We start from the raw sequence: 22,478 nt of genomic DNA on the forward strand, positions 1-22,478 counted from the left end.
TTCATCAAACAACAAAGCACGCACAACATTCCTGTAGGATCCGCAAAGCGGCTTTCTGTCACATGTAGATAGTAACCAGTGACTCTGATGTCACATTCCAACTTTTAGCACACTGCGCCCCCCAACTTTTTACTGGTACTGCAACTCGCGCACGCGTCGCGTTAATTTGAGGACCTGCTCAGAGGACGCATCAAATGAATGCTGGGAACACATGGCAGCCATGATGCGGGCGCGTATGCGTTCTGAGCGTGAAGTATTAATGAGTCCTAATCGTGCCTTCAGATGTAATGGTAGTAGTGTACGATAGTGGTTTTTTTTTTTTTGTGCAGGTACATTGTACCATTGACTGTAACAGCAGGTCGCAGCATTGACTACAGTTTAAATGATTCTATAATGAATTGTGTGCCGAGTCTTAGCTGTATTCCAGTTTCATCAAGTGAGTGCAAACATGGGTTTTTGCAAATGAATCTGTTAGTCCAATGAGCCTCGTGACTGACAAGCACGGTCTCCGCATTTCCCTTCATACGATTGGTTAGCCCTCCATTCATTCGCTTCAATGCTGCAGATTCATGGCTCTTGTGAGAATGACAATCAGCCGTTAGAAAGACTGCATTTGATGAAAACATGCAAAAAGGTTGGAATTTTCTTTAAAACTCAAAGTACTGGTTGCTTTGCAGAACTACGTAACAAGTTTTTAGTAGAATGTACAGCTCATTATTAACCTGTAGTTAATATTCAATTTCGGAAATTCTGTGCTTGTAATTTTAAACTCTCAAGCACAATATTAGGCTGTTCAGATACACCTACGTAGGTGGAGTAACTATAGCACTTCTGCCACGGAATAAAGAAATCATGGGGCCACATCCCAGGTTCTCCCTGTGTGGAGTTTGCAAAGTGCTTTGAGCAGTGAAAAAAGCACTATATAAATGTAAAGAATTATTATATATGATGATATGTCAATTTCAAACATTGTTTTTTGACCAAATTAAGAAAACAAAACATGCAAGTGTTAAGATTCTATATACCTTCAAAGTTCCCCAAACTTAAAATGCAACGTATGTGGAATGGCACCTTTTTGTTTATGAAAAAGGCACTGCTAATCACGGATGTGGTGATTTAAAAATGAACCGGTTTCCTCAATGTGCAATAGACGTTGCATTTATGCATGTTAGCTGCCATTATCACTTGTAATAGGTTTATGTACTGATAGCTTTGATAGTATTGAAACTTTTTTGTTCTGTTAAATGCACTTTTTCATGTGTCTGGGTCATATATGACCAAAATATTTATTTCGAAAGATAAACAAATGTTATTGCTAATACTATGCACTTTTGTTTTTATGCAGTTTGAGAAGTACCTAGGTCAGATACGACAAAAATGTTTACTTTATTTCAAGTGGAAAAAGTATTGCTACTACCTCAGATTCTACTCAGTTATAACTTCTTAATTGTTTTATTTATACACTTTTTGATGTGCCTGTGTCAGATGTGGCCAAATTTGAAAGGGAAACAATTAACTTTACTTATTTTTCAATACATTTATTTGTGCTGGTTTAAAATCTGTTATTACCTGCTGCTGGCTGCTGATAATGTCTGGCTCAGCTAAATTTCTTGGTTTGAAACTCTGGCCCAACTGAATCTACAATTGAATAGTCCTGCTGCAGATACACATCAAAGCTAACAATGGCAGACCAGCACTCCAGATTACATGAAATTTCTGCCTTCTTTAGGAATTACAAGTTATGGTTTCTTATGATGTATTAATGGAATTCATTGTTTATTTCTCAACATATTTATGCTTTCAAAATACAGTTAACTTTTCAGCCAAATCTGTAATTGTATAAAGCTTCCCTACATCTCAATACAAACTACTGCTTTTCTGTGTGGAGTGGTTGCTGAATAAATCTACTAATAAGAAATGTCAGATTTAGGGCAATCAAAATAAAAGTTAATCATTTACTTGCTTAAAGCTACAACTACAATTGCTAATGATATTACATCCTTATAATTTAATTTTGCTAAGCAAACAACAAGCAATAAAGAACAGATGTTGCATTTACTTATACAGGGAAATCTGTAACTGTTACCGTTTTTAAAGCTCTAGACAGGGTATAAAATTTGTAACTGGTTCCAGTAGAGCTGAAGGAATCTTTGACACCATTTAAAAGAAGTCCTAAAAAAAAAAGCCTGTCTACTCAATCATATTACAGTCAGTTTGTCATGTTTCACAAAAAGGGGAACCCATTTCAGCCTCTAACCTATCATAGTATTATAGGTAGATTCTTTAAGCTTACAGCATGGGTGTGTCCCACAACTGGCAGCTAATTTCATATTCACTGAGGGTAATAACATTAACCCACTTATCTATTACTAAATACTATAATGCTAAATGCTTCTCTGAAACTGTGAATCAAGTATATTACAAAGGAAACCTTACCAATGGCAGCATTTCCACCACCAACATTGATGTCATTCTCATCATCAAATTCAATCCGAACTCCTTTTCCATTGCCTGCTGAAACCCCACAGCCTCCACTACGGCAAAGTGATATTGGAACTACACCATAGACATAGGCCAGCATGATAGGGACTCCAATACCTGCCATGTTAAAGTGCAAAATTAAATTTAAAAATGATTATTTTACCACAGATTAATTTGAGGACTGAACTGCTTTGGGGGGGAAAAAAACAGATTGGCAAACAGCTGATCTGTTATGTTTTTATTTTCAATACCCAAGAATACATAAAACTCATAACCATCACAAGGTAGTTGTATTAGGTCTGTCTGTACACAGGATGACAAACACTGTTATCAGCTCCAATTGGTTTGCATATCATCTTAAGTTCAGTGATGTTATTAAATATTGCCTAAAAAAGTTAGTTTTACAAAGGTAAAGCAATAGAAAATTTCAAAAAGAGTCTTTAAAAAAAACAAACTGCATCTAAATCAAGGCAAGAGTTGAGAGTATTGACTGTGAAGCTATTACTAGAACAGGAGTAAAGTTCCACCAACCTTCAGGGAAGAATGTAGTAGTAACAAAGCATTAATTCAGTACTGTTAAACCTTTTATGACACTAACATCAGGAGGAGCTAGCCAAATGTTTACATTTGCATTATAGCACTCAGGAATTTTTTGATAAGGTTTTCAGTGCTAACCATTTAGGAATTTAAATTATCAAGGGATTTTAACAGTAGCCTCAATGGCCTAGAAACTCTTGTTTAATGGCAGAAATAAAAATGAACTGTAGTAATCAAATGCATCACAACTGACAAGCAAAATTCATAATCCCATGTAAAGTGTTACAAGTAGTACTAGAAAGTGACTGCGTAAGTGGAAAGTACGAGTCACAAAATCAAAACTACTATAAAATGGAGTGGCAATTGTAGTGAAAGGCTTCTTTAAAACACAGATCATACAATCCACTGGGAATTAGGAGATGGAAATTTACTGGCGAAAAACAGAATTACTTTGGGGCTTAGCAAAAGGCATGGAGACACAAATGAGTGCATTAAATTGTCAAAATTAAATATAAAAAAATAGAAATACAAATCCTACTGTGCATTAACATGATTTGGGCTCCACCATTGTACACATGAACCAAGAAATTATCAGTTCATCACAGGAAATAAATAAGCAAGCAAAATAAGATTGAGGGTTAAGATGTGTGACTTACCAACAGTTACAGCAGCAACCACAGGAGATACAATGACGGACAAGGTGACTCCACCAGCAATTGCGAGGTTTCTTTTGTGCTTAGACATATCCTTCCCTTCATAACGGTTATGAATCTGAAACATTTAGAGAGAACTTTAAAATTTCTAAGACTATCATCTACTAAATCATTAAGACAAAAACAGGCTGCTTTATACTGCTTATTGGAAAATGACAAGAAGTGTAGGCTTTTTAGTACATGGGGTAACACTGGCAGTTTAGAATTTAATTGGGGTAAAGGTTTACAAAATTAAAATTACAATACAGATTTGTGCTTTTGACATACACGTTTTTGTTTACTTTAAATGCTGGGCTTTTGACGCCAAGTTGCACTTTTGTCAGCTTAGAGCTGTCAAGGGCACTAGGTCTCATGCTAAAAGTGTTTTTATGATGAACACATGCAAAGATGTATCAGAATCTTTTATATGATAACTTGTACACTTTTGAAGCTGCTGTGAATTAAAAGGAATAGTCTTTATCTCAATCTAATTTTGGCTTTGTGTTTCTCTTGACACACTATTCTGTATTCTGTAATACTTCTGTATTTTTCATTTGTTTTACACATTAAACTATCAGCAATTTTACAGTTTTTAATTGTTTGTTTGGTCAAATGTTTCTACCATATAACTCTACTTTTTGGTTAAGAGGTGTACTACCAATAGATTGTAAAGCTTTATCTAGCACACTAGAAGTATTGTTTTTGCTCCTGATCCTGTTCTGTTTCAATCTTGAATCTGAGATCCCAATTTGATATTGTCAACTATTCACCACAGCAAACAAAACCTGGTTTCTTTTCTAATTACACATCATGGGAAATATATCCAATATTTCCGATTTTCTCTTTATTATATAAAATCTTTAAAATCTCCACTTAAATCAGCATTTTCAGTGCCATACTTAGCTACCTCAGGTAACATGTCTAACATGGAGGCTGCTGGCTTGAAATATAATTCCTTAAACAAAGACAAAATGAAAAATTAGGGTTACATGTGTTATATTGGGGGATAGGGGGAGAGAGAAATTCTTTAACTACCGGCACCCCGTTCTGGAAAATTTATCAAACTGGACTGTTCTGCATGCTTGATTTACCTTCCACAAGTAGTACACCCTTTGATTTTAGTGATTTGTTTGTAGTAGTAGTAGGGTATTATATCGTAATAGCCATTATGGATGCAATGGGTAGTAAAGCAAAATGACACCTTTTACTGGCTAAAAAGATTACAACATGCAAGCTTTCAAGACAACTCACGTACCCATACTGTAGTCTTAGTTAGCTAATAAAAGGTGTCATTTTGCTTGACTTTCAGTGATTTGTTTGAAAAGATTGCTGTGCTATTAATATAAATGTTTTTAACTTAGTAGCACAATTTCTTGGTTGCTGTAAATGAAAATGTGAAAAGCATTTATTTAACAATCATCAGAATGCAACATTTACTGGTTTCAGTAAATCTACGTCTGAAACATGTATATGCCAACTATGCCCCAAGTTACATAAAATAAAGATGGGCACCGTCATCACAGCTTTTGCACCACTGGAAGGTGGATTGGATATAGCTGGAGGAGGGGGTTTGGTGAAGAGGATTAAAGTAATGAATGTGTTTAATTTGTTACACTCCTGATTACTTGCACATTTCCTGATTCCACATTTTCATGGACAAAAAAAATGATCTTTTTGTGGAGGAGCATCAGAGCACAAGTCATAAGTGCTGAATGTGACACACCACATATACATACATGTAGTAGCACTTGAATATTTACTTATTTTTAATATGAGTATTTGAACCCTAATGTAGGTATAATTAGACAGCCCTACCACACATGAATATTTTAGGAAATAGCATTTTTTCTGTGAAATAAAAGAACCTATTTTCAAGGAAAGACAGTTCCAGCACATTTTTGTAATCTTTTAGCTAGCAAGTTTGAGGCACTTCAGATGGGTTACAAAAACATTTGTGTTACATGGTTATTTTATGGTTTCTGCCTGCGTTCATTGATCTTATCTAGGTGGGCTCGTGTTTGTATCGTTGAGCTGTATTGTGTTTGAATTCAGTGTAAAGCGTTCAGCGGTTTGTACAATCCCAAGCAGCACATTATTCCTAACTTCACTCCGCAGTAGTGCCACTCACAATATGGTGGTGACACCTGCGCCTTCCGTAGTAGTGCCACTCACAATATGGCGGTGACGCCTGCACCTTCAGTATTATCATTGTGGACCTGTGGGGCCGCCGTAGCCTCTTCCGTTTGAATCTGGGCTGCAGCGCAGAATCCTTTTTTTTGTATGGCTGTGTCGTTAGTCGTTAGCTATGGGCGCGTTATTGCTTCATTTCTCATTCACGTCAGTTGAGCTCTTTCGTTTTTGGGCCGTGACTCCTTCGTTCGCGGTGGATACGATTTCGCGTGCGGTTTATGAGACGCGCGCTGTACGCGCCTGTGCAGTATGTCTCATGGTCCCATCGCCGTGTACCTGCGTCCATGCCATCCGGTTTACCATTCTCGGTTAGTAATATGGATAGCACATTACAGGCAGTCCCCGTGTTACGTATGAGATAGGGACTATAGGTTTGTCCTTAAGTTGAATTTGTATGTGTCGGAACAAGTACATTATTATAATAAATGCAATTTGGACAGATGTTTATTTCAACATATTTATTTTTACCTTTCTGTGCATGTACAGTAAATGCTTAAACATTTTCAAATACAGTACAGCCTTAAACAATGTTGACAAAACTTGGACTTGATGAAGAAAATGGGACTGGTCTCTTAAAAATAGGCATCAAGGGAGGCTTGCACAGAGCTTTTCTTTTTCTCATCATAAATAGCCTTGCCATTCCTGCTTCAATGAGACGAAATGCATCAGCTAACTTTTGTAGAAAACGTTTTTTGTTTGAGTCTTTCTATTTCTCATCATAAATAGCCTTGCCATTCCTGCTTCGATGAGACGAAATGCATCAGCTAACTTTTGTAGAAAACGTTTTTTGTTTTGAGTCTCTAGGTTCTGGTTTTCTTCGATGAATGCTATCATCTGCTGTTCTAGTTCCATAAGGTCTTCATTGGTTAGTTCTTTGCTATGTACGTAACAGTATAAGCAGGCTTGCTATTGAGAATGAATGGGGCCCACCACACAGTCACCACCACTTGCAAACAGCATGCTGGCTGCAGCGTCTGCCCATCGAGAACGAACGGTGTGGCCAAAGGCAGGTAGTGAATTGCCCACCACCGCCCCCATTCAACAGGGAGCCACCCGAGGCACACTACAATGCTGCCCCCCACTGCCCCATTCATCCTCAATGGCCTCCGTTCAGTCACAACCAGGTCACGGCTTGCAGCATCACCAGCTGCCCACCGAGAACGAACAGGGCAGCTGTTCAAGGGACACTGCAAGGCTGTGTGAAGGGTGGGCAGCGAACCACCCCATCAAACCTCTGTCCTGCATTTAAGCGGTACTGTGTTTCCCCAAAAATAAGACCGGGTCTTGTATTAATTTTTGCTCCAAAAGATGCACTAGGGCTTATTTTCAGGGTATATCATATTTATTCATGTACAACAATATTCTTCTGGAATATCGTCATAACTCTCCACATTCAAACCCTGAATTTCTTGCTACCCCAGCAGCTTTTAGGATCCTGCAGGATTGATGTGCGTGCTTCGATGTTTGATGAATGGTTTGATGTGGTGAAGCAAAATGCAGACATACAAATGCATTCATGGTACTTTTATATTCAAGCGTTGCATATTCCCCAAAGTAATGACACAATATATTTTAAAAGTCTTACATACCATCTTCTGTGCCGTCTTTTTTTTGGCACCTTGTACCACTAGAATGTACAACGGCGTATTTGAGCCACAGAGAAAAAAAAATAAAATAAAATAAAAAATAAGGACATAATGAAAATGTCTATTTTGTGATTTAAAGTCGAAATTTCGGCTTTAAACTCAAAATGTCAACTTTAACCTCGTTTTATCATTAAAGTCGGCTGTCGTAAAAGTCATCTTAAAACCAACCCATTTGTTAATCGCTGCTACTCGCTTCTGGTTTTTCCTTCTGACCTGACAGCAGTGACAAGCAGCAACAGATTGCCACACAGAACACATTAAATTTATGGTATTCCAGCTCTCTGCACATTTAGAATTCTTAGATTTATACTTGAAATCACTTTCACGATGAAATGCATTAAAATATGTACGTTAAATTTGTTTAAATACTGAATAGTTAATAATTAACAAATTAACTACTGGCAAAGTGGTAGTGCTGCTGTCTCACAGGGAGTCACTTCCCTTGTGATCCCTGCCTGGAGTTTGCTTGTTTTCCTAGTGGGTTTCCACAGTGTGCTCAGTTTTGCATCCAAAGACATGAAGGTTTGAGGATTTGGTGAAGCTACAATGACATTAGTGTATTTATGTGCTTGTATTCACCTTGCGATGAGCTGATGCCCCGTACCGGGGTTTTGTTTCAGTCTTGTGCCAATGCTGCTGGAATGGTCGCATCCCCCCAATTGATGGATGTAATCATTAAACATCCTTTTCAGAGATCGTGGCAAAGTGTCCTCAGAATTTAATGGATGTTTCTGGCACACGCGTCGCATCGCAGCTTACTTTTCAGCTGACGATCTTGACGAGGGCTTATTTTTGGGGTAGAGCTTATATTACAGAGCAGCCTGAAAATCATGCTAGGTCTTATTTTCGGAGAAACACGGTAGCTGCTGCACCAGGTCACAACTTGCCGCACACCCAGACACCCACTTTAAATGAATGGGGTGCAGCCACCACCGCCCCATTCATCAACTGGAGCCGCCTGAGGGACACTACACTGTGTGAGCAGTGAAACCTTCCCCCCACCAAAAGCCTCCGTCCAGCCACCGCTTGCAGTATCCCCAGGCAGAAGATGACGGAGCAGCAGTTACTGAGGAGCCTGGGTCGCATCCCCCAGACAGATAAAGGAACAGCTGCAGCCCTGTTCATAAGTATGAGTTGTTTGTATGTCGGATGTCCATAACTTGGGGACTACCATCCATCCATCCTCTTCCGCTTATCCGTGGTCGGGTCGCGGAGGTAGCAGCTTGAGCAGAGATACCCAAGACTTCCCTCTCCCCGGCCACTTCTTCTAGCTCTTCCAGGAGAATCCCGAGGCATTCCCAGGCCAGCCGGGAGACATAGTCCCTCCAGCGTGTCCTGGGTCTTCCCCGGGGCCTCCTCCCGGTTGGACGTGCCCGGAACACCTCACCAGGGAGGCGTCCAGGAGGCATCCTGATTAGATGCCCAAGCCACCTCATCTGACTCCTCTCGATGCGGAGGAGCTGCGGCTCTACTCTGAGCCCCTCCCGGATGACTGAGCTTTTCACCCTGTCTTTAAGGGACAGCCCAGACACCCTGCGGAGGAAACTCATTTCAGCTGCTTGTATTCGCGATCTCGTTCTTTCGGTCACTACCCATAGCTCATGACCATAGGTGGGGGTAGGAACATAGATCAACTGGTAAATTGAGAGCTTTGCCTTACGGCTCAGTTCCTTTTTCACCACAACAGACTGATGCAGAGCCCGCATCTCTCCGGACGCCGCACCGATCCGCCTGTCGATCTCACGCTCCATTCTTCCCTCACTCGTGAACAAGACCCCGAGATACTTGAACTCCTGCACTTGAGGCAGGATCTCACTCCCAACCCTGAGAGGGCACTCCACCCTTTTCCGGCTGAGGACCATGGTCTCGGATTTGGAGGTGCTGATTCCCATCCCAGCCACTTCACACTCAGCTGCGAACCGATCCAGAGAGAGCTGAAGATCACGGCCTGATGAAGCAAACAGGAAAACATCATCTGCAAAAAGCAGTGACCCAATCCTGAGTCCACCAAACCCCTGGCTGCGCCTAGAAATTCTGTCCATAAAAGTTATGAACAGAATTGGTGACAAAGGGCAGCCCTGGCACAGTCCAACTCTCACTGGAAACGGGTTCGACTTACTGCCGGCAATGCGGACCAAGCTCTGACACCGGCTGTACAGGAACCAAACAGCCCTTATCAGGGGGTCCGGTACCCCATACTCCCGGAGCACCCCAAGGGACACGGTCGAACGCCTTTTCCAAGTCCACAAAACACATGTAGACTGGTTGGGCGAACTCCCATGCACCCTCCAGGATTCTGCTAAGGGTGTAGAACTGGTCCACTGTTCCGCGACCAGGACGAAAACCACACTGTTCCTCCTGAATCCGAGGTTCAACTATCCGACGGACCCTCCTCTCCAGAACCCCCAAATAGACTTTTCCAGGGAGGCTGAGGAGTGTGATCCCTCTGTAGTTGGAACACACCCTCCAGTCCCCTTTCTTAAAGACTGGGACCACCACCCCAGTCTGCCAATCCAGAGGCACTGTCCCTGATGTCCATGCGATGCTGCAGAGATGTGTCAACCAAGACAGCCCTACAACATCCAGAGCCTTGAGGAACTCCGGGCGTATCTCATCCACCCCCGGGGCTCTGCCACCAAGGAGTTTTTTGACCACCTCGGTGACCTCAGTCCCAGAGATGGGGGAGCCCACCTCTGAGTCCCAGGCTCTGCTTCCTCATTGGAAGGCATGTTAGTGGGATTGAGGAGGTCTTCGAAGTATTCCCCCCACCGACCCACAACGTCCCGAGTCGAGGTCAGCAGCGCACCATCCCCACCATATACAGTGTTGACACTGCACTGCTTCCCCCTCTTGAGACGCCGGACGGTGGACCAGAATCTCCTCGAAGCCATCCGAAAGTCGTTCTCCATGGCCTCCCAAAACTCCTCCCATGCCCGAGTTTTTGCCTCAGCAAACACCAAAGCCGCATTCCGCTTGGCCTGCCAGTACCTATTAGCTGCCTCCAGAGTCCCACAGGACAAAAGGGACCGGTAGGACTCCTTCTTCAGCTTGACAGCATTCCTCACCGCCGGTGTCCACCAACGGGTTCGGGGATTGCCACCACGACAGGCACCGACCACCTTACGGCCACAGCTCCGGTCAGCCGCCTCAACAATAGAGGCACGGAACATGGCCCGTTCGGACTCAATGTCCCTCACCTCCCTCGGGACATGGTCGAAGTTCTGCCGGAGGTGGGAGTTGAAGCTACTTCTGACAGGGGGCTCTGCCAGACGTTCCCAGCAGAACCTTACAACACGTTTGGGCCTACCAGGCCTGACCGGCATCCTCCCCCACCATCGAAGCCAACTCACCACCAGGTGATCAGTTGACAGCTCCACCCCTCTCTTCACCCGAGTGTCCAAGACATGTGGCCGCAAGTCCGACGACACGACCACAAAGTCGATCATCGAACTGAGGCCTAGGGTGTCCTGGTGCCAAATGCACATATGAACACCCCTATGCTTGAACGTGGTGTTTGTTATGGACAATCTGTGACGAGCACAGAAGTCCAATAACAGAACACCACTCAGGTTCAGATCGGGGGGGCCATTCCTCCCAATCACGCCCTTCCAGGGTCTCACTGTCATTGCCCACGTGAGCATTGAAGTCTCCCTGCAGTACGAGGGAGTCCCCAGAAGGTATGCCCTCTAGCACCCCCCTCCAGGGACTCCAAAAAGGATGGGTACTCCGAACTGCTGTTCGGTGCATACGCACAAACAACAGTTAGGACCTGTCCCCCCACCCGAAGGCGGAGGGAGGCTACCCTCTCGTCCACCGGGGTAAACCCCAATGTACAGGCTCCAAGTGGGGGGGCAATAAGTATACCCACACCCGCTTGGCGCCTCTCACCGGGGGCAACTCCAGAGTGGTACAGAGTCCAGCCCCTCTCAAGGAGATTGGTTCCAGAGTCAAAGCTGTGCGTCGAGGTGAGCCCGACTATATCTGACTGGAACCTCTCAACCTCACGCACAAGCTCAGGCTCCTTCCCCTTCAGAGAGGTGACATTCCACGTCCCAAGAGCCAGCTTCTGTAGCCGAGGATCGGACCGCCAAGGTCCCCGCCTTCGACCACCACCCAACTCACACTGCACCTGACCTCCTTGGCCCTTCCCATAGGTGGTGAGCCCATGGGAGGGGGGACCCACGTTGCCTCTTTGGGCTGTGCCTGGCCGAGCCCCATGGGTGCAAGCCCGGCCACCAGATGCTTGCCATCGAGCCCCACCTCCAGGCCTGGCTCCAGAGGGGGGCCCCGGTGACCTGCGTCCAGGCAAGGGAAAACGTCGTCCAAAGTTTTTATTCATCATAGGAGGTTGTTTTGACTACCTTGGGGACTACCTGTATTTTGTATTACTTACTAATGTAATACATATACAAATATATGTATATATTTAATACAGTTAGGTCCATAAATATTTGGACAGAGACAACTTTTTTCTAATTTTGATTCTGTACATTACCACAATGAATTTTAAATGAAACAACAACTCAAATGCAGTTGAAGTGCAGACTTTCAGCTTTAATTCAGTGGGGTGAACAAAATGATTGCATAAAAATGTGAGGCAACTAAAGCATTTTTTTTTTTTTAAACACAATCCCTTCATTTCAGGGGCTCAAAAGTAATTGGACAATTGACTCAAAGGCTATTTCATGGGCATGTGTGGGCAAGTCCGTCGTTATGTCATTATCAATTAAGCAGATAAAATGCCTGGAGTTGATTTGAGGTGTGGTGCTTGCATGTGGAAGATTTTGCTGTGAACAGACAACATGCGGTCAAAGGAGCTCTCCATGCAGGTGAAAGAAGCCACCCTTAAGCTGCAAAAACAGAAAAAAATCCATCCAAGAAATTGCTACAATATTACGAGTTGCAAAATCTACAATTTGGTACATCCTGAGAAAGAAAGCAAGCACTGGTGAACTCAGCAACGCAAAAAGACCTGGACGTCCACGGAAGACAACAGTGGTGGATGATCACAGAATCATTTCCATGGTGAAGAGAAACTCCTTCACAACAGTCAACCAAGTGAACAACACTCTCCAGGGGGTAGGTGTATCGATATCCAAGTCTACCATAAAGAGAAGACTGCATGAAAGTAAATACAGAGGGTGCACTGCAAGACAGAAAGGCCCACAAACAAACCGCAACTGAGAGCCGCTACAGTAAAGGCCTGGCAGAACATTAAAAAGGAGGAAACCCATCATCTGGTGATGTCCATGAGTTCAAGACTTCAGGCTGTCCTTGCCAGCAAAGGGTTTCCAACCAAGTATTAGAAATGAACATTTTACTTCCTGTTATTTAATTTGTCCAATTACTTTTGAGCCCCTGAAATGAAGAGATTGTGTTAAAAAAATGCTTTAGTTGCCTCACATTTTTATGCAATCGTTTTGTTCACCCCACTGAATTAAAGCTGAAAGTCTGCACTTCAACTGCATTTGAGTTGTTTCATTTAAAATTCATTGTGGTAATGTACAGAACCAAAATTAGAAAAAAGTTGTCTCTGTCCAAATATTTATGGACCTAACAGTATATATGTACAAGGTAGGGCTGCACGATAACAGAAAAAATGATTATCACGATTATTTTGCTCAAAATTTTTATCACGATTAATAATGACGATTATTCCTTTGGTAAATGAAGTCTGTGACCAAAGCAGTGTAGCCTCGGCCAGTTATTCACAGATGCTGCCCTAATCATATTAGCTGCGTTGTCCGTTGTGATGCACACAAGTCTTTCTTCCACCAAGCCCCAAGCGGACATCGCTTCTTTGAGGCCCACTGCAATAAACTCCGCTGTATGGTCTTGTGGGAAAAACGAAGTTTGCAAAAGCTTGCTTTTCATCTCAAACTCGCTGTCAATAAAATGAACTGTCAAGCTCAAATACGGTTCCGCAGTTCTGCTTGACCATAAGTCGGTCGTAGCAGCAAAATATTCAAGGCTGAGCCTGAGAATTTCTCTTTCTATTTCTTTTCGGCATTTCGCATACAGCGAGGGCAGCGCAACATTGGAAAAATGGTTGCGTGAGGGAATGCTATATCTTTTATCAAGTGTTGCGATCATTTTGTTAAACCCCTCACTGCTCACAGTGGTTCTTGGACACATATCCTTGGCTATATGGTACGTGATCGCCTCTGTTATTTCCCGGTGTCTTTGCGAGCTAGGCAGATATGGTATTGCGTTGAACAATGTCCCTGATATTGTTGTCTGTGTTGTGGATGGCTGGTAATTTTTTATTGTTGCTGTTTGTGCCTTCAGTCGTTGAAATTCTTGATAGTGTACTTTGTGGTGGCTTTTAAGGTGGTTGATGAGGTTTGTTGTGTTACCTTGGGACGTTTGGACGGAACAGGAGCAAAGTTTGCACAAGACTCGTACCTGATCAACATCACATTCCTCGAAATCGAAATAGTTCCAGACAACTGAGTATGACCCCTTTTTAGGAACTAATCGCACTTCTGCACCTTCCTCACGTTGCTCCGCCATCATATGTTTATTCTGACTGACTGTTATTGCTGCTATTGACTTCTACTGCTTCAGAAAGCGCTTGCAATCTAGACGCAGTAACGTCATAGTGACGCAGTCCAATCCGTAAACTCAGCCCATAAAAAACAGTTTGGTCTTTATACTGTAAAATCGCGACGATATTTATTAACTGATCGAGGGTCATAAATATAGTTATCATGAGAAAAAAAAGATTAATCGTGCAGCCCTAGTACAAGGTTTTGGCTGGTGGTTCTCACAGATAAACTAAAATGACCATTTTTATATAATCCTTTCACAGATCTTACTGTATAATTCTTCATTTTTGAAGCTTCTTCAGAAGATTCTGTGGACCATTTTTCTTTGCTTATAATAATGAATTAACTTCCATGCTATACAGTTATTTATTAGGTACTAATATGTATATTAGCATATTGGGGTTATGGTTGATTATATATTAGTAAATAGTAATAATAAATAATTTCTTTGAGTATGTAAAATTACCAGTTACCAGTATACTGTACTTTGGGGACTAAAAGGAAGTTTGTAACAACACTGAAGAACTGTATCATTGTGCAAATTACCAAACCTTCCAGGTATATCTGATGTACTCACTAGACCAGGGGTCAACTGCGGCCCGTGGTCCATTTTTAATTGGCCCGCAGCAAATTCTAAAAATATAATGAAATATGGCCCACATACAAAAACTTGTTTTTACCTGTATTGTACTTCTTAGGTTTAACACAAGGCGGAGCTACTGCCTTGATCAAGGCAGCATCTTCACAAACAAGCACAACCAAAGAACAATTTTGCTACGGGTGACCAAATAAACACACAATAGTAATTGAGTGCAGAAGATTTCAGACACGGTGGGAAAATGAATATTTCTTCCCAGAAGTCAAGGGCAAGTGTGCCTATTTGATTTGTGATGAAATTATTGCATTGATGAAAGAGTATAATGTGTGTCGACACTACGAAACCAAACGTCTGACCTGCACGTCCTACACTGGTGACGAGCAAGAACAGAAAGTTAAGCAAATGGCAGCTAGTCTGCTAGCTCAACAACAGTATTTTTTTCCGTGCTAACAAAACACAAGAAAATGCCACATTAGCTAGTTATGAGGTCGCGCAACTCACTGCCCATCACGGGAAACCTTTCTCAGATGGTGACTTCATAAAACAGTCCCTCACTAAAGTTGCAGGAATAATGTGCCCGGAGAAACTGCAGGAATTCAACAATTTTCGTTTGTCCAGAAACACAGTTGTGCGGCGAATTGAAGATTTGTCAGCTAACTTAAAATATCAAGTGTCAGATAAAGCTAGTGCTTTTGATTTTTACTCGATTGCATGTGATGAGAGCACTTTGTAATACAATACCTCACAGGTGGCGCAGTGGTAGTGCTGCTGCTTTACAGTAAGGAGACTGTGGAAGATTGTGGGTTCGCTTCCTGGTTCCTCCCTGTGTGGATAGCGCTTTGAGTACTGAGAAAAGCGCTATATAAATGTAATGAATTATTATTATTATTATTAAATGAAAACCCATTAGTGGTGAGCTGTGATGCTTTTTTTTCTTTAAGCATATTCAATTATGAAGCATAATTTACCTATATTTGATTCATTTTTCCTAGCTTAATACAGAGGAGGTGAGGCAATATACAGTACTACCTCACCTCTAGTGGGTGGCAAGGCCCTTCGTATATTTCTCTGTATGTGGCCCCCAGTGAAAAACGTTTGGACACCCCTGCACTAGACTGATGAAAGTTGCTCTTTCTTAAAAGAATACAAACGCAACAATATGCATCCATGTGATTGAGATGTAATAATCATTAGCCTAACCATACATTTAGTTATTTATCGAGAACCAAATAAATGCACTATGGTTTCATTAAAAAAAGTTAACCAATTATTCCCAATGCAAATAAACCTTCCAGTACAAAAATAATAAAAATGCAGTGACACCCTGGTTATTACACTTATTATATTGTAAGCCAAACTTTATAACATCAAGACCTACCTTTCTTCCCACATACACTGGAATACCAATAATCATAGCTGGAATAGCAATTCCTGCAATCAGCGCGATTCCAATTGGAGCTCCAACTAAAGTGCCTAACTGCCATAAAATTTTCTTCTTTCGGCTCCAAGGCTTTTTACCCCAAAATGTACATCCAGATGGACTGTAAGATAAAGGGGAAAGGAGAAATACATATTACAAATTCATTAAATACACTGAATTCATTAGAACAAAATCTCCTATAATTTCCCTTTAGAAGGGAACAGGCAGATAGCTATAAACACTCAATTCCTAAGATATTACAAAGTTTACTAATGTATCCTAAAATTACCTTAGAACAATACCTTTCAAATTATATCAGTGTTATTAACAGACATTAGTTAGGGAAAATATTGTATATGGTCTTGCTTTGACTTCTTGCTCAAGATGCTATGTCACTTTTCTTGGTCTTTCATATCTTGTCTTGAACTCCGTTGTTTCCTTTTACTGCTATTTCTTTGTAACAATTTGGACTGTGAAAATTGCCATCTGGAAGAGCTTTTTTAGATTTCCCCTGCTTTGCTGGCATAAATTAGTTTAATTTCCAGATCCTCTGTCAGTTAAGAAGGGCAAATGGTTGTTCAGACTCTGGAATTATCATAAGCTGACAATTCCTGATAACAATTCTTGTCCAGACTAAGACCTTACAAGATAAACGAGTTCAGACTAATAACCCATGAGTTCTGAGACCTTAAAACTGGAACAGTGTCACATTTGCTTTTTTTTCTTATATTTAATTCAGTTCATCAAATAAAATGTAACTGTACATTAACATTTCATAAAAATAACGTATTAGTTTTGTGTAGAAGTTGTATTTACTATTTTTATTTCAAATGTCAAAATATGTAATCTGTCCTAGTGTCCAAAGTTTTTTTGTATGGAATTCTATAACCATTAATATACAACCTATACAATGAACTAAATAAAATTCAGGGTGAAAGCAGATCGGCAAAAATGTTATTAATGTTGTATCAGCTGCAGAAGCTCAGCAATTCCATGAAAAACTGAAATGTTTTGTTCTTTCATTATATTAATTACTCAAGTGGATTAAAGCGAACATTTTCCTGTCCTCTGGTACAGTTTCTAAAAGTTAACTAACACAAACAGTCATTGGAAGTGCTGCCTCCTTTTACCAGCTCCACTAAAATCACACCAGCATATTACATGCAATATGCACTATGGTGCAGTGAATATTACTACCCTTGACCTTACAGGGATAATAAGTCAAAGGCATACTTAACGCAAATTTCTCTAAAAAAAACAAACTAACTACTTATCTGTAATCTATTCTGTTGCACAGTAGAAAATGAACTGCACCAAAGTCCTTTTCAAATTAAGTTATTAATTCAATATATTGGTGAATCTTAAAATTTTTTTTTTTTTTTTTTTTTTTTTTTTTTTAAGTGGGTTTAGAGGCTGTCTTCAATTATTTATTATCTGTGCATTTTTTATGGCACAAGCTTTTGACTTCATTGTTAAGGTGACTATTAATGTACATTTCCTAACGGGAAATATTTGCAGTACAATATCTCCCTCATTTCTGGTTTGCCCTACTGGGCAATATGCAAAATAAGAGGTCTTGTTGGCTCATGTTCTGATAACTACTCCTTTAAGACATTTATTGCTGTTCTCCAAATTTAATTATTCTATGGTGACAATAGCTGTAGTTCAAATTCAGATTTAATCATATAGTACATTTAACATTGGAAAACAGCGTTTCTCCAAATTTAATTATTCTATGGTGACAATAGCTGTAGTTCAAATTCAGATTTAATCATACAGTGCATTTAACATTGGAAAACAGCTGTACCAATGTGCAGTACAAAAGTAAATAAAATAAAAACTGTGTATTAAAGTCACAGTAAGACTATAAAAACCAAGGGCACTAAACAAAATCTCTCAAACCTAAAGCATAAAAACCAAAACACTTCCAAAATGACATTCAACCCCCAAAACATTAATCTGTATCTCCAAAAGCCAGCGAAAAAAAAGATGAGTCTTTAGACAGGCTTTAAATGTGGAAGTAGTTCTGACATATAAAGGCAACTCATTCAAGAGTTGTGGGGCAGCTACTGAAAGAGCTCGATCACCTTTCCATATGCAAAGAGAAAGTGGCACTGATAGTAGAAGCTAGGAGGATGATCTAAGTGACCTAGAAGAGGAACGTTTGAAAAGCAGATCTAAAATACATGAAGGAGACAGATTTATTTCTTTAAAGATAAAAATGAGTACTTAAAACTTTATCCTGAACTTAACAGAAAATTAGTAGAGACAGACCAGGATTGGAGTAATATATTCTCTTTGTCTGAAGCGTAGTAACAACCTGGCCACTAAATTTTGAACTAACTAAAGATGAGATAGGGAGGCCTGACTGACTCAAAAGTTATAGTGAGTTGGAGTAATCCAACCTATTGGAGACAAAGGCATAGATAGTCTCTAGAGGTCTCATTTATAAAGCCTGTGTGCACAGAAAAATATTCTTGAAATATGCATACACAACTATCCATGTAAATGTTAGGATTTATAAAATAAGACTTAACAGGGTAACGTGTATATTTATGGGAACCCAGACCTATGCGTATAGAACATTTTGGATTAATTGGGAAGTGATAAAAAACCCTTGATCAAGTAGGGAAATAACAGTCAAACCAGGTAAGAGATGACTGAGAAGCATAATAATTCAGATCATCAAGCCACTGTTATTATTTGATTGGTTTAAACGCACATATTACACTTCAAAAGTCAAGAATATGACCAGACTGTATTTTAGTTCCCTTTAAAATGAGGCATTTTTTCACCGGTTTCTATTGGCTAATTGTTGTCACTTCTCAGTGAACTGGTAGATTGGCCAGGAATATCTCAAGCCAAGCTTCACTCCATTATGCCCGCTGTGCTGGAAGCTATTAACCAATGAGGTGCTATATCCAGTTTTTGTATGGTGTGGGAACACAACTTTGATAAAAATGGCTTAATATTACCTAAATTTCTAAAATGACAGAAAATACCCTTGAGTGAATTAATGTGTCTGTATAAAGAGATGGTAAAATCAAAAATCACACTAAGATTTCTTACATTTGTTTTAATATGGGAGAACGAGGGTCCAGGTTATTTGTAAGGCTGCTAGTGGATACGGGGGATGGGGTAGCAAAATTACAGTACCTCTGTCTTCTTCTAATTTAACCAGATAAAGTTATTTGCCATCAAGCATTTAACATCCTTGATACAGTTAGTGAACTCTTTTCATTTGGCTTTGGGGTAAATGCAACTGAATGTCATCAGTATAGCAATCAAAAGAAATGTTACGATGCTGAATAACTGATCCTAGAAGAAGCATATATAATGCAAAAAGTGTCAGGGTCAGAATAGACCCTTGGGGAACTCCACAAGAGATGGTAGTTGAGGAAGGAGGAGGAAAAGTCAATGAAGACAAAAAAAAGATAATTAAAAAAAGATTTGACCCAGTCTAGAGATGTAACATCAATGCATAGTAAATGCTCCAAATGATTTAGCACAATAGTATGATCAATTGTATCAAAAGTAACACTTATGTCTAGCAAAGTCCCCAGAATCAGCTACAAACAGGCCATTAGTTACTTTCAATAAAACAGATTCCATAATGTGACAAGTTCTGAAACAAGAACTTGACATTTATTTAAAAAAAACACAAACTCTGAAAAGGACAGTGACTAACACAGAGAAGACAGAACACAGGTACTGTAAACAAGCAGTATAAATCATTAAATCAGGATGGCTGTGAAAGAAAACTTTGGATTAAACTTTTACTGTCATTTTCCACTTCTGCTTACCTTAAGTAGTGGAGGTCAGAAATTTCTTTCATGCACAGCCAGCAGAATTCACAGCCACACACTGCACAGGTCATATGATTGCAGCTTCCATCATTCATCTTGATTATATAGGCGGCACACCTGGGGCAAGGCTTTATATCATCAGCTGCAAAGACAAGTTTAAATAATTAAGTTACGGGGCCAAAATACTCTTAAACATGATGAGGCACTAAAAATTGAACACATTCACTTTTTCAGAATACAACTGGAATATACAATGGGTATAGAAAAGAATCACCCACTTCGAAATATTCCCATTTTTTTGATTTACAGTCTTAAAATGAACACACACAAACCAATGTTTTCCAGCTTTACTTTTCTCAATGCAATATATAACATCCAAGTGAAAGATAAAGCTACAGTTCAGAAGAATTTTAAAAAACTTAAAAACCAAGAAATACTGAGATTAATAAAGGATCACCCCCCTCCTAAACAATATTTCTAAACTCAATCAGGTGTAAGTAACCACCATTTCCATTGCAGACCATGGTTACTGGCTTCCACCTGTGATCAACTGTAATCAGAGTGATTAGTGAAACATAAAAACAGCTGTTCCTGGAGAATTCCCTTGCTTGGTAGTGCAACTGACAGCAAACAACTGACTATGGGTGGCAAGCCACTTTCAAAAGATCTCAGGGATAGATAGAGTTGTGGACAGACATAAGGCAGGAGATGGATACAAAAAAATCTCAAAGGCTTTATCAATCCAAAGGAGCACAGTCAAGTCCATAATAAAGAAGTGGCAAGTGTTTGGTAATACTAGTTCCCTCCCTGGATCTGGCCGACCCTCCAAACTGGATAAAAGAGCAAGGAGGAAACTGGTAAGAGAGGCTACCAAGAGGCCAATGGCCATTTTGACAGAGTTACAGGATTTTATGGCAATTTCACAAGCGCTCCACAATTGTGGCTTGTTTGGGAGGATCGCAAGGTAAAAGCCACTTCTCAAGAAAGGCCACATTAAGGCTTGTTTGAGCTTTGCCAGAATGCACCTTGAAGATTCTGATGCCAAGTGGAAAAAGGTCTTCTGCTCAGATGAGACCAAAATTGAACTATTTGGCCTCAATACCAAATGGTACACCTGGCAGAAATCCAATGCAGCTCACCATCCACAACACACCATACCTACAGTAAAGCATGGAGGTGGCAGCATCCTGTTGTGGGGGTGTTACTCTGCCGCAGGGCATGGGGCTCTCATTAGGGTAAAAGGAAAAATGGATGGAGCAAAATACTGTCAAATTCTTAAGGAAAACCTGCTACCCTCTGCCAGAAAGTTGAAGATGGGCAGAATTTTCACCTTTCAACATGACAACAACCTGAAGCACACAGTAAAAATTGACCACACAGTGGCTGAAGGAGAAAAAAGTCAATGTCCTCGTGTCCCCAGTCAGAGCCCAGACCTAAATCCCATTGAAAATCTATGGAAAGATTTGAAGATAGCAGTCCACAAACGCTCACCATCCAATCTGACTGAACTTGAACAGTTCTGTAAAGAAGAGTAGCAACTATTGCTCAATCTAGATGTGCAAATAGAGAAGTATCCCAACAGACTCAAGGATGTCATTAAAGCAAAAGGTGGTTCAACAAAATATTGATATTGGGGGGGTGATCCTTTATTAATCTTAGTATGTCTTGTTTTTGATTTTTTATAGTTTTTCTGAACTATAGCGGAGAAATCTTTCACTTGGATGTTATAGGTTGCATTGAGTAAGTAAAGCTGGGAAGAAACATTTGTGTGTGTGTTTTCATTTAAGGTTATAAAGCAAACAAAATGGGAATATTTTGAAGGGGGTAATTCTTTTCTAAACCCACTGTATGATAATCCTCAAATATCTTGATTTTTTCCTTATAAATACAATTCTCTGGTGAATACATTTTGGACACCACATAATTATATACATTAAATCATTTTATATAGTGAAAATTACAAATGATTCTTTAATGGGGTAAACGATAACATTATACAAAGATATTGTCGGCCTGTATGCCTGCATTGTTATCTCTCTTTAATTTAATATTTTCTTTATCAGTATGCTGCTGCTGGAGTATGTGAATTTCCCCTTGGGATTAATAAAGTATCCATCTATCTAAAGCTGCAAATGACAAAGGAACCAGAAGTTCTCCATCTAACTTGTTTCCATTTAGACCTGTGTGGATTCATCATGCACTATTTGGTTTAAAAAACACTTAAAATAAAAATGTGACAGACTGAAGATTATCTGTTTTAGGCTTCAAGTCATTTAGATGATATCATTGGAAAGGAAAAAAAAAAATCTATGACATAAGAACCTAACATTGCATAACAAGCCATAAAATTCAATACATTCAGAAGATTTTTGGAGTGAGTTGGATGACGTGATGAACAGTGTACCCAAGGGACAGAAAGTTGTGATTGGAGCGGATTTCAATGGGCATGCTGGTGAAGGGAACAGTGGAGACAAGGAGGTGATGGGTAGGTATGGTGTCAAGGAGAGGAATGAAGAAGGTCAGAGGATAGTGGATTTTGCCAAAAGGATGGACATCGCTG

The 22,478-nt window shown here is 40.3% G+C and overlaps 1 protein-coding gene across 2 annotated transcripts in view; it reads right to left on the reverse strand.

Moving 5' to 3' along the window:
* Nucleotides 1–22,478, reverse strand: part of rnf19a (ring finger protein 19A, RBR E3 ubiquitin protein ligase) — a 121,776-nt gene that overhangs the window by 24,605 nt on the left and 74,693 nt on the right. For both annotated transcript variants that reach the window (XM_028817646.2, XM_028817645.2), the window contains exons 4-7: nucleotides 19,916–20,060; nucleotides 16,071–16,233; nucleotides 3,675–3,789; nucleotides 2,437–2,598 (exon numbers count right to left, since the gene is read on the reverse strand). In XM_028817646.2, coding sequence (XP_028673479.1) covers nucleotides 2,437–2,598; nucleotides 3,675–3,789; nucleotides 16,071–16,233; nucleotides 19,916–20,060 — 585 coding nt within the window. The remainder of the gene's footprint in view (nucleotides 1–2,436; nucleotides 2,599–3,674; nucleotides 3,790–16,070; nucleotides 16,234–19,915; nucleotides 20,061–22,478) is intronic.

This window comes from Erpetoichthys calabaricus, chromosome 13 (genome assembly GCF_900747795.2).
Source record: "Erpetoichthys calabaricus chromosome 13, fErpCal1.3, whole genome shotgun sequence".
NCBI lineage: Eukaryota > Metazoa > Chordata > Cladistia > Polypteriformes > Polypteridae > Erpetoichthys > Erpetoichthys calabaricus.